This window comes from Anolis carolinensis, chromosome 2 (assembly GCF_035594765.1).
Source record: "Anolis carolinensis isolate JA03-04 chromosome 2, rAnoCar3.1.pri, whole genome shotgun sequence".
NCBI lineage: Eukaryota > Metazoa > Chordata > Lepidosauria > Squamata > Dactyloidae > Anolis > Anolis carolinensis.
In genome coordinates, this window is record NC_085842.1 from 304,823,392 (window position 1) to 304,837,037 (window position 13,646).

Below are 13,646 nucleotides of genomic sequence, written 5' to 3' on the forward strand. Positions count from 1 at the left end.
ATGCCCTTGAGATTAGACACTGCTAGAAAAGTTTTGGGTAAAACAGAATTATATTTAACAATGAATATAGATATGATTTTGCTTTTACCCAAACTCTTTCCCAGTAGTACCTTATTTTTTTAAGGTTCCGTAAGATAATTTTTTATTTTGTACTTATTAAAGGGAGAGCAGAAAGGTAGTGATTTCATTTTGTCATGCTAGACACCTCATTCCGTCTGTGGAGTTTTCAGCAGCTTTAAAGTTCCATGGGCCCCATGTTGCTGAATAAAATTATGTAGTGATAAGACTCAGAGGCTGAATATAAGCTGATAGGTCTTCAGCATATTTATCAAAAATACCCAACCCAGAATTTTCACACAATTTGCACGCCATTGAGAGAGTAGGTCCAAAGAGGTCATTCCATTTCTGATGGAACGTGGTAATAAGGAAAATTGTGTAGCTGCCTACAAAACACCATACATCTGGTTTTCTCTGATAATTTTTTTCATTTAAAACACTATTGGGAAACACATTTTTCTCTTTTCTACAATGACATGCACTTATTATTTATACCCAGCCATGAATATTTTTTTCCTCTGCTTCTTGCAGATGGATTTTTTTCTAAGTATTTGGATAGGCTGTTAAAATTAAACCTAGGTTTGGAAGTGATTAACTTTCCGAAGTGTCCCTTGACCGAGTCAGTCATATTCCACTTTGAGCTTGATGCCAATATCGATTAGGGAAAGGGGAAAATATCAAATTCCTAGTTTTCAACAAGTAAGCATCCTGCCAAGATAATTGTTATACTGCCACAAGAGTTTTTCACATTTGAAGGCTTTTTGCACAAAAACAATTTTCTCAAATTCCCTTTATTTCTGCATAGAGGTCTGGGCTTTGCACCAAAAATGCAGTGTTTTCCACCAACAGCAGTTCAATTTTAGCAGAACGCATATATTCTGTGCAAATTTACCCTTTTGGGGGGTAAATCTCCTGTTTTAATTTTTGTAAAATCAAGTATTCATACAGATAAATTTCTTTTTGCAAAATAGTTCCAAAAATCATTGAAAATGCAAGGAATTCTAGCTCAGTAGGGAGGAAACATTTAAAATTATTCATTATTGCAAAATAAGCAAAAAAAATTAAAGCCCTGGTATTGGCAGCATTTGAGTTCAGTAGAGTAAAATGAATTATGATGTCATGGTCTGAGTCATGTTATCCTAATTCTTGAAAAGGATGTCAGCCATCATCTCTATAAACTCCGTAGTTTCATAGATTCCCATAGCTCTCCAAGGTAGTGGCTGCTAATCTGGGTGCATTTACTGTTAATGTGGGGTTTGTGTATTGGTAGTGTTTAAATGAAATTTGTGTCTTGCCCGTATTGCATACTGATTGCATCATCCAGAGTGTACTATTGTCTGTAAAGAGTTAATTGCTAAGAAGCTGTGATGACCTTGATGTGTGGCTGGAGCTGGGGAGTGTCCAGACACAAGTGTGTGTGCATTGCTGTTTGCATCAGTTCTGTTCAGTTCTGAGTTGAGTGCTGTCTGCTGAGAGAGTCCTGTGTTCGTCCATTGTCTGCAAGTCTGTTTGTCTTGATTATTACTGAAGTCAGTAAAACTTTGTATATAGTTTTACCAACGTCTCTGATGTCTCTTCGTTCTCCGTTCCACTGACTCCATCCAACTGCTGCTGCGCTGCGTAAATTACTCTGACATTTACATGGGACTAAACCTCGCCTATTACATTAAGTCTTTCAACTATGTAAATATGCACTGGATTATATGGTATGGATCCAAAGATTAGGAATGCAAATATTTGCTTTGTTTGTTCTCATATGCAAGTGTGAAGCATTTCAAAAGTTTTTTTCTCTGCTGTGTGACATGAGAGGTCTTGTGCATTTTTTAACGATGGCTGTGATCCTTCCTCAAGGAGATATAGCATACAGTTCTCTCCAGTGGACTATGTCATGTTCACTGGGGGGGGGGGGGGGAAGCGAACCAACTTTCATATGGCTTTCCTCCCCATTTAGGGGCTGGTGGAGATGGAGCAATAGCTGAGAAGCATCTGGCATTGTGACTGTAGCCAAACACACAAGAAAGTAATCTTTCACAACCTTCAGATGAATCCTGTGACATCCAAAGGATGCCTCCAACATTATGCATCTGGTCATAGTCACATCACCAGACACATTTTGACCACCTCTGTTCTACACCAGCCACTACATAAACATGTCAGTGGTGATGTCACCAAGAGAAAGGTGGGCTTTCAAGGTATTTTGATCATTAGGGGCCCCTAGTGGCACAGTGCATTAAAGCACTGAGCTGCTGAACTTGTGGACCAAAAGGTGCCAGGTTCAAATCCCGGGAGCGGAATGAGCACCTGCTGATAGCCCCATCTCCTGCCAACCTAGCAATTCGAAAACATGCAAATGTGAGTAGATTAATAGGTACCGCTCTGGCGGGAAGGTAATGGCACTCCATACAGTCATGCCGGCCACATGACCTTGGAGGTGTATACGGACAACGCTGGCTCTTCGGCTTAGAAATGGAGATGAGCACCAACCCCCAGAGTCGGTCACGACTGGACTTAATGTCAGGGGAAAACCTTTACCTTTACCTAGAAGGAAAGCAAATAATTCCAGCCTCCATAACAACCAAAACAAAACACTCAGAGACAAAACACACCTGATTCACTAAGAGAATGTCAGCTCAATTTTGGTGGGATTTTGTTGAAATATACCTTTTTATGTATCCCAAGCTTTTTGTGCAACAATCTCCCCTTCCCAGTAAATCCTGGAGTGCAAAAAACTTCATGACAGTTGATCATTCTGTTGACATGGGTGACACTGAAGAATTAATGCAGCTTGAAACTACTTGAACTGTCATGTCTCAAAGCTGTGGGATCAAGGAAGTTCTAGTTAGGTGAGGCGTCAAGACCCTTTGCAGAGAAGACTAAAGACCTGGCAAAACTACAACTGCCATGTTTCCATTGCATTGAACCATGACAGCTAAAGTGGTGTCAAACTGCATTCATTCTTTTAAGATATTTTTTTTCTGTTAACTATAAGAACATGTGTGAGTGTTCTTCATATCCATAAGAAAGACATTGTTAATTGTACTTTCTGAACCACAGAAATTTTGTCAATATACTAGAATTCTGAATTTCTATATATTGAAAAGTTAAGCCATTCTTAATTTCCCCAAGGCAGCTGTGCTCTGCAGATGAGAAGGGAACTGGGAGTCCATCCAATGAATAGACATTATAGCATCATTGCAATCTCCAAATGGTTGGTTATTTTTGCAATGGACACATACTTTTTCTCTTCAAGGATGGGACAGTTTATCTCCCTGCCAAATGTAACCTAGTATTAAAGTACAGGCTGATAACACTTCCCTATTTGGTTCTAGCTTTAGATACTATTGTTACCAAACCATGATATATTATAGTCAGTCTTCATGGAGTTATAGTGCGTTAAGAAAAGATTTGAAGCTTTATTAATTTTCTAGTGAGGAAAAAGTTGTGCTGATATGAACCAATAGTGTCAGTTATTAGGATACAACCAACCCTTTGTTCAATTTTAAGTTTAAATCTATAGATACTTTCAAAGTCAGTGAATCAGGGAAAAATCACCAACTGTCAAACTGAGTGGTCAGTTCACAACTCTGTTTATCAACCCTGATGCTTTGTAATCATGGAGAAGTAACACCTGCGTTTTTTGGTTATAATCTTCCCCATTTAGTATTACAGTATTTAGTAAGATAGTTATTTGTGGGATCTGCATTATAACCTGCAGAACTAGTGGTATTAAACACAGCTGGGACTCAACTGTGGCCATCCAGACGTTGGATTGTTACTGGAGATATTGTTCATTATGTTTCAAAAGCTAAATTGCAAGTTTTGGAAAATGAAACTCATGGGCAAGGGAAGGATATGATAGCAAATACTAGGAGGCAAAACTCTACTATCAAAATGACAGTCTAATTTAAACTTGAAAGAAAGGATGTTGATAAGATAATATACCTATCAGCAAAACTACTGATATAAAAAATTGAATTGTAAGAGCAAAGAATATATATTATTGTAACTGTTATTTTAATTTGTTACAGATGTCTTTGCATTTCCTTCAAAGCATCCTTAAGCATACAGAAGCAGGGCCAGTAACAATGCTTTGATAATGAGCTTTCCCCATAAGAGAAACCTATACAGTTTCCAGTTAAACATACTGAATTAACCCATGTAACAATGGGGAAGGTTGTTATTTCTTTTTAAATGACAACTCCCAGAATTCCCTAGTCCACTCTCCTCATGATCTTGTGATTTCAGCTAGGTTAAAGGGTGCGGGAGCGGCAGACTCTCAGGCTCAGGTTAAATGGACAAAAATCCTGAGCTTATGTTTCTGGAAAAGACGATCATCTGCACAATAGGTCTGATAGTTATCTGACTTGGGAAATGGCTGGAGGGACCTTGGCCGTGGTCCCCTTCCCAAGGGCTTATGCCAACTGGGTCACAGAGAGGTGGCTGCCTTCAAGTTAGATTTTGATACATATATTTAGAGGGCAGGTTATACATTCTATGTAAGGAATTGATACAGTATATAAAAGATAAAAGTTACACAAAATTGTCAAATTGATACAATTTATTAAAGGGTTTAGAATTGTCAGAGTTTGTAAGGTACAGCTGCTGCTAGGTCTGCTCCTGAACCTCTAAAGCTTCAGAATTTTGCAACTCTGGACCTCCAGAAAAGGTTTTTAATATAAAGAAAAAATCATGTATTTACTTGTAATCTGTTAACGAACTATAAATCTTTTGGGGGAAGGGGTAACATGGCTTGATAACAATTTCAGTATTTAGAATTAGAAAACCTAAAGGGATAAACAAAACACCTTAATTCAAGAATTACTGGAAACTCTGACTATTGGGATAGAATTGAGAACTTTAGGGGAAGGAATGGAGCATCTTAGATAAGGGAAGCATTTGTTCTCTAGCATTTTGTTAAAGGCTCTGTGTAATGGCTCATTGCACCGTTATATTTTTCATAATGCTTTACTACAGTGATACTCTGGTCCTCCAGATATGTTGTACTTCAAGTCCCAGTGGACTTAGCTATTTTGGCTAATGATCAGAAATTCAGAGAGCTAAAGTCCAAAACACATGGAGGTGTGGGAATCAATGCTTCTGATTACACAAAATAGATACTTTCTGTTCAAGATAGGAAAGAACAGAAAAGTGGGAAACGATGGGTGAACGTGTGGTTGTTTCAATTAAATGTACTGAGGCTGTTACAATAGGACACAGGATCTAGGGATTGTGCCAAAGGCTTCATGACTGAATCATTTAAATTAACCAACTCTGCACTAAGTTGTGCATTCATTCATTTAAAACCTTGTGATTGATATTAAAAAGGCACATGTAATTACCTGGCACCAGCTGTGAATATCGTTTAATACATATATTTAGAAGTAAAATTGGCATCCCTCCTTTGTTCAAAGACAGGAGGAAATCCCTTGCTCCTTACATTGCCCCCAAACAGAGAATGCCTTTTTCTTCATTCTTCTTCTTTATTCATATGCAACTGCATCAACAAATATTATTGTAAAATCATCTAAAAACGTGATTGGAGCCGCAACGGCACAATGGATTAAACCCTTGTGCTGGCTGGACTGCTGACCTGAAGTTTGGGTTGCTGACCTGAAGGTTGCCAGTTCGAATTTGAGATAGGGTGAGCTCCCATCTGTCAGCTCTAGCTTGTGGGGACATGAGAGAAGCCTCCCAGCAGGATAGTAACACATCCAGGCGTCCCTTGGGCACACAAGAAGTGACTTTTAGTATGTTCTCAAGTCACTTCTGACACGATAAAAAAAATCTCAAAACATATGAAATTGTATGCTGGTGAAAAATAGAGCAGGCTGATGATGTCTGTACTCTCACAATTTAAAGAAGATCTTACAGAGTGCTTACACAGAATGGGGGAACAAAAGAAGAAAATTCAGTTATGAAGCTTTAAGTAATTAACAGTGTATAAGTTATTTAATTTTTAAAAATCAGCTACATTAAAACAAACACAGGTAGCAACTCCCAAATTAGATCTTAATTTTTGTGTGTGTCTTATTGAACCTGATCCTAAAAGACAGAACTGTCTAAAATAGTTAGGAAGAGTTCAAACGAGATTTGTTCAAGAGGCATAGCATGTTGCAGCAGGTTTTTTTTTTTCATCCAAAACTAATAATGTGCACATGTGAAATGAAAAACCAGGTCAGGTAAGGCTTGCATAAGTAAATAAATTACTTTGACAGAGCATTTGAAGGCTTTATATATAAATTGCATCCAGGGATTACGTTTTCTTTTGTTAGTTTCCACTTTTCCTATGTTTTGGCGATTATATTTTAAGGCCCTTTGTTAATATGCTGGAGAGGCAGGTTTATGGTGTTCTCTCCTTTTCTCCCAGTTTTGCTGTTCACATATGGTCAGTAATAGTATATTCTGGAGCCAACTGCTGTTTACCTTGCGCTAAAGTAGAATCTTATTCTTACCCCAGCTCAAGTTTAACTTCATTCTTTACTGTCTCAGCCCAGCACCAAAAGTCAGTATTTCTCCATTTCCTTCTACACCATTTTTCTAGTGCTAATGCTGTTAGCTTCCACCTAGAAAAGGGAAAGGGAAGTTGCCAACTGTAAAAGGACTCTGTAAAAGGAGCTTCTTTCCCAAAAGCTGGAGCAAACTGTTGGAACTCAGCCACAACCTACCCAAGTTTATAGTCATTAAGGACATAGGCAGATGAGTTAGTTGGCAGGGAAATGCCCTTCCTCCACTGGCCTCTTCATCTGCCTTCTTCCTTTTTTCCTCCTATCACCTTTCTTACTAAAGTAATCCTCCTCGGGGACACTTCTCTTTTTCTGAGCACATAGCAAACCTCCGAGTCTTCCATTTTTCTTCTTCTCCTGTAAGCCTGGAGAGAGACAAGATATCTCCTGTGAGTTATACATAGCTAGGCTATCCTGTCTAGAAATGTAGTTCTTTAAATGAAGTCTTTTATAACTGTTAAAGTTTGACTCTGCTCCTGTATTGCTGAAACTCATTTGCTCTACTGCTGGCACAAGAAGCTTCTGATCTGCTAAACTGATGCTACTGCTGTTGTTGCTACTTTACATTTTAAATGCTTTTTCCTCATTTTGAAATTATGTCGACATAAACAAGCAAAGACAGATGCTTATTACTTACTTAAGCAGATGATCAACCATCTATGATGTCCAAATTGGCTAATATCTGTCTGTTATTTATGTGCTATCCTTTTTGCCAAATAAGCACTGGCACTTACAACTGAACATCCACCATTAGAAGGAATTATGATACCTTATTTGACTTGTCACTGGATACTTAAAACAGCACTAAATCATTCTCTTTTGTGCACACTGGAATGAGGGTATAAATTATATAGCCCTTCAGAACTTACTAGAGTGTCAATCACAGTAATCTTAGTAAACATGGTCATTGGTGAGCTGGGAGTTGTAGTCCAACATGGGTAGAGGCATGTTTTCAAGAAAAGTGAGAACTGATGGGATTTGGAATTAGACAAGATGCATTAATGTTGTTGATGTTACTGCTGTCACAGCTGATACATTTTACCTATATGTTACATAAAACTGTGGATGTTTTCCACCTAGGTTACGTTGATATCGGCCGGATTCCTAAAGGCGCAAGAAACATCAAAGTGATCGAAGTGGCAGAAGCAGGGAATTTCCTTGCATTACGGAGTGAGAATCCAGAGAAGTATTATCTGAACGGGGGCTTCATTATCCAATGGAATGGAGACTACAAAGTGGCTGGAACAATATTTCAGTATGGGAGAAAAGGAGACCTGGAAAACCTCACTGCTCCTGGACCTACAAATGAATCTGTATGGCTGCAGGTGGGTCAGGGCATCATCTGCTGTAGCAAATGGCTATGGGGATGGAATAATGCTTTTTTTCTTTTTTATTGGATTTTCTTGATGACTGCTTCCACACTTTGGAACTCCCTTCCTAATGCAGTTTGGAAAACCCCTTTTGTTTCTTTTGATACCTGATTAAGATCTTTCTTTTCCAGCCAGCATTTCAAGGGGACTTTTATGGTGCAGTACGGTTTTTGATTCAGTTTTATTTTAATTGGGTTGTATCTTCAATTGGTTGAATGTTAAATCGGTTTTGTTTTAAATCAATTCTATATTAACATGGTTGAAATTTAAGTCAGTTTTATTTTAATTCGGTCTCATTTTAATAATAATAATAGTAATTTTATTTTTGTACCCCGCCACCATCTCCCCAGAGGGACTCGGGGCGGCTTACAAATATAAAACCAGCATACAGTAATATCAAATACAAAAACACACAAATAAAAATTTAAAAGGCATTAAAAAATCACAATCATTATAAAACACATGAAAAACACAGCAATAAAAACATAAAATGAGTTGGGCAAAGTGCACTGAGTGGAACTTGTAAACAGGAAGGAAGTTAAGATGCTACAAGGTCATGAGAAGAACCTTAAACTGGGGTGAACTCTGAGGCTATGTCAAGGAGTTAACCAACAGGTACAACTGGTCAGAAGAAACCGCTAGTACAAGGGTTTAGCATACAGTGGGCAGTACTTCTTCAAACTTATTTTAAGTTTGTTTTATTTTAATTTGCATTGATTGCATGAGTTCTGGTTATAATTGGAAAGGGTCGACCACCTAAAATAGTGGTTCTCGATCTGTGGGTCCCCAGGTGTTTTGGCCTCCGACTTCCAGAAATCCCAGCTAGTTTACCAGCTGTTAGGATTTCTGTAAGTTGAAGGACAAAACATCTGGGGACCTACAGATTAAGAACCACTGATCTAAAAGCAAGAGACACTGGTATAGCATTATAGCAGTGTAATGTGGAAGATCCCTAGTAAGCTTCCTTGATCCCAATCTGAAAAAAAAGCAGGATATGAATAAAGGGATGGATGGATTGATGTCAATGAATGGAAATTTTTCACCCCATTATGATGAGGCTCATGTGCAAAGTTACCATCTTTTAAACCAGCCCTGTAGCTATGCCTTTAATAGCACCACAACCATCAACAGATAACATCTACCTTCATGCCTTTGAGAAATGTTCCCTGTTGGGTCCTGCCTACTGTTAAAAGGACTGGTTAACAAGCTGAAAACACTAATGTATGTGCCACCGTTCCCTCTTCTGTATAGATACTTCATACTTGGACAGTGTGTCATTTACAGAAAAGGAGATTCCACCTGAACATTAGGAAGAACTTTCTAACTGTGAGAGCTGTTCAGCAGCGGAACTCTCTGCCCCGGAGTGTGGTGGAGGCTCCTTCTTTGGAGGCTTTTAAGCAGAGGCTGGATGGCCATCTGTCGGGGGTGCTTTGAGTTTGATTTTCCTGCTTCTTGGCAGAGTGTTGGACTGGATGGCCCATGAGGTCTCTTCCAACTCTATGATTCTGCAGCTGGTTACTCATAAAAATAAGATAATTAATGTGCCTGTTTGTCTCTCACTAACTCAAAAGGAGCCAGGAGACTTTTGCCACTATTTTTTACAGAGTTGAAAAACACATTTCTCTCTTTTTAAGTAATCCTATACTACATCTTCCATAATCCCCAACTAAGGGCAATCTAAGATCATCACCATCTTAAGGGGCCACAGATTGCCCATCTTTGCTCCCCTTCCAAATGTGAAGCTTTCCTGCATTTATGTTTTCTTGCTACTCTTTTGTGATCATATATAGATGAAATCATGTTGTTGTTTTATTCAGCTATTGTTTCAGGAGAATAACCCTGGAATAAAATATGAATATACTGTCCGTAAAGACTGGAGCTCAGAGAATGAAGTGGAAGAGCCGGAGTATTTCTGGCAGTACGGGAGCTGGACAAGTTGCAGTGTGACTTGTGGACGTGGTAAGAATACACCAGTGCCGCTTGCCAGCTGCTTTGGCCCCACCATTCATTATCTTAACAGCATGACAGTAAAGGAACAAATAGACTGCTCAGGGGTTGACAAATGAAATTTAATTAACAGCTGTCTTGAACCACATGCCCTTGGAGAGGCCATCCTGTAGAGAGAATCAGCATATTGAAAGCCGGCTCCAAGAGCTTGCTTATCAGTGATTGGTTGGATGTGATGTTAAACAATTTAGCGTGTAATTTTGCCCTTCCTGTCAACACAGCAGACAGTTTTCCTCCACTCTCTCCCTTGATGTAATTAAGTGAACATTTGGCATCTTGCTGCAAAAAAACAATATTTTCACAGGCTTTTCAAAAATAGGAAGCAAATGTTTTTTTAAAGAAAACATAAAAGATGTTTGTCAAACATTTATATAATCCTTTAAGACTCTCCAGAGCCAGCAGTGACTGATGACATTTTCTAGCATGCCACTGTGGAGGGATCAAAGCAGGAGATGAATATACAGCCATTAATGTTACAGAAGCCAGGAGTAGAGCGTGATACACAATGTAAGCATGCATCACTGACTACCTAGCTACTTTTCTTTGATCTCGGCTGTCTTGGATCACTTATGGAATAGCTAGCCCTGGTGTGGGCAACTGCAGAGATCACAGGGGCTTCATGTGCCCGATGGGCTACATGCTCTTAAAAGAAATCAACTTCCATTTGCAGACAAACAAAATCAGAAGTCACTAGTGGTCACTTTTGGCCAGTTTATAAGGCTGAGATTTTTTAGTTTGAGGGTCAATTGTCTTAAAATGGGGGGCACTTTGGGGTAAGGTGGACTGTAAAAATAGTTGTAGTTTTCCTATCTCTGGGTCAGGAACCCACACATTGCATGGAGCTGACTGAGGTCCTTACTTCTGCTGCCACCTCCTGTTAAGAGGATGGTAATTCCTCTTTTCATCTGATTTCTTTCTCTCTCATACACACACCACACTCACATCATGGTGATTATTTATTTATTTATTTATTTGTGTCATATCTATCCTGCCTTTCTCACCCAAGGAGAGTCAAGGCGGCTTAGAAATCTGGCAAAATTCAATGCCAATAAACAACAATACAATAAAATAAAACATAGAGCAATTAAAACCTTTAGGCATTAAACAATTAAAAACAATATACAAAACTTAAAACATCTAAAGCGCTTAAATCCGTTCATCCAAAAACCTTGCGCATAATCCTTTGTCCAAACCATGTCAAGCTGTAAAAGTTTATTCATTAAACGCTTGCGCGCATAGCCATGTCTTTAATTTATTTCTAAAGGTTGTAATCATAGAGTATGGACTATTTATTCAAACTGTTTGGAATTGTGGGACTTCAGCTTGCACAATTCCAAACAGCTGGTAAACAGGCTGAGATTTTTGGGAGCTAAAGACCAAAACACCTGGAAAAGCAGAGTTTGAGAAACACTGCTCTTGTTAATAATGTAACGAGAGCTATTCAGTCCTTTTTTTAATTGCTATGTCCTTGCACGAATCTTGCTAGATGCCCGATGTGTTGCTCTAATTCCCAGACATTTCTACTCATTTTATGATGATAATGACTTAAAGGAAATTACTTTGTGACATGTTAAGTTAGATGGCTAATTAAGACATGTCCTGGTTTCCCTCTATTTGTTAAATTAATGGACAAACAATTAGCTATTTGCTTGAGTCAGATGGGCATTGAAAATCTGTTGTTGCTAAAGGTCATGTCCAACGCAAGACATTTTTCTGGTGGGATTGAAATTGCCATGTTCCTCCTTCCCCATTCAGAGGTTGATTGGACTCTCAACTGAATCCTCCTTTAACTGTAGTGACAGAATAGTATCCTTCACTATGCCAGGTGTTTCGGACTTCAACTCCCAGAAATCCCAGCTAGTTTTCCAGCTTGTGGGAGCTAAATTGTGAGACCAACAGTTAGGAACCACTGGTTTAAAGGCTGGAAAATATACAAAAGATATGGAATTTTATAACAACCTTGCCACTGAGAACACACTGAAAAAAATTGAATTCTTGCATTTCATCTGTGTATTGTCATATTTGGGGCAAACAAACAATGAACGATGAAGTGTTTCAACAAAGGCCAAGCCACAAGAACAAATCCTTTTGGAACATTCCACTTTTTATATCTTCCATCCTAAAGAGCTGATGGCAACATATTACATATCGCAGTCACCAAAGCTCTCCTCTGGGTGAGATTAATAAAAATGTGAAGATATGATGCCATGACACCACACTCACATGGAATTAATGATGTGGTAGGGGAACAAGTTGCCTTCGCTGTAAGAGTCATATTATGGAAGTCAAGATCCAAAAGTCTGTTCTTGACTGACTTTAAGGCTTCCACATTTGTGAGTATTAAGAGTGCTTCCAAAGACAGGCCAATTGCTTCGATCTTTCTGAGAATCAAATAGTACCATTCTGAAATAAAATCATCTGATAACAGAGAGGAAATATAGCTATCAGGGTCTGCAGCCAGAAACTATTTGACCTGTTCCCAATTCTGTCTTTTTGCATTTGCTGCCTGAGGCAAATTCTCATTGTGCCCAACAGTAGTTCATTGTGCCCACTCCATGTTCTTAATGTTTATGCATATAGCGTGGCCAGCTGACCAGAAGACAAAGTTTTGTTCCTTGCCATTTATTCAGAAAGCAGGGAGAAAGTGGTTTCTCTCTCCTGAAGTCATGCTTTTCTGAAATAGAAGTATACAAAGGGATTTTATAGCATCCTTGAGCTAACTGGGTGAAAGAAATTGTAGCATAAGCTTTCGTAGACTAAGTGTGCACATATACTGTAGAATTAATGCTGTTTAACATCACTTTAACTGCCATAGTTCAATGCTATGGAATCATGGGAGTTGTAATTTGGTGAGACATCAGCACTCTTTGGCAGAGAAGACAAAATAATTCCCATGATTCTATAGCATTGTTAAAGTGGTAACAAACTGCATTAATGCTACAAACTAAGTGGATGTACCCTTAGTCTGCTTCTTCAGATGCTAGACCAGATACTTACACTATAATTTCTTTCTATCAGTTGCTTTTCCCTCTGATATATTTCAACTTCTTTTTTATATTGCACACTTAACTTAGAGTTCCTCCACTAAAAATTGATTATCTTCCCTGAACTGGGATTCTTCTGAGTCCCACCTTCAGACTTAGAAGGAACTACTCTGTGCATAACCAGAACTTGGAAAAGTTGTCCTTTTTTTACTACATCTCTCAGAATCACACAGCCAACAAGGCCAGCAATGGCTTTCCTTAGGATCTGTGCCATTGGAAAGATGCTGGCAATATTGATCCCAAATGCCTGGCATGGGTATGCCAGTTGCTCTCAGAATTCTCCACCCATTAAAATCCATTCATTGCACCACTGCTTCTGAATGCAACATATTCTTTCTTTGTAGGCTTCCAACGACAAACTGCCCGCTGTGTGAAAAAGGGGAAAGGTGTGGTGAAAACCCTGTTTTGCAATCCAGAAACACAGCCAAATGGAAAGCAAAAGAAATGCATTGAAAGAGATTGTCCACCAAGGTAACAGAGACAGATGTATAATTACAGACATACTTACAGTGTATATATGTAGCAAAGAAAGAAAGAAAGAAAGAAAGAAAGAAAGAAAGAAAGAAAGAAAGAAAGAGGTATTGCATATATACTCACACTCATGCAGAGAAACAGAATGAAATAGAAGGCAAAAGAAGTGCATTGAGAAAAACTATACGCTGAAG

The 13,646-nt window shown here is 38.7% G+C and overlaps 1 protein-coding gene across 1 annotated transcript in view; it reads left to right on the plus strand.

The window, feature by feature from the left end:
• Positions 1-13,646, plus strand: part of adamts12 (ADAM metallopeptidase with thrombospondin type 1 motif 12) — a 195,772-nt gene that overhangs the window by 153,359 nt on the left and 28,767 nt on the right. Inside the window, exons 15-17 of the mRNA XM_062972507.1 lie at positions 7,641-7,885; positions 9,748-9,889; positions 13,326-13,452. Coding sequence (XP_062828577.1) covers positions 7,641-7,885; positions 9,748-9,889; positions 13,326-13,452 — 514 coding nt within the window. The remainder of the gene's footprint in view (positions 1-7,640; positions 7,886-9,747; positions 9,890-13,325; positions 13,453-13,646) is intronic.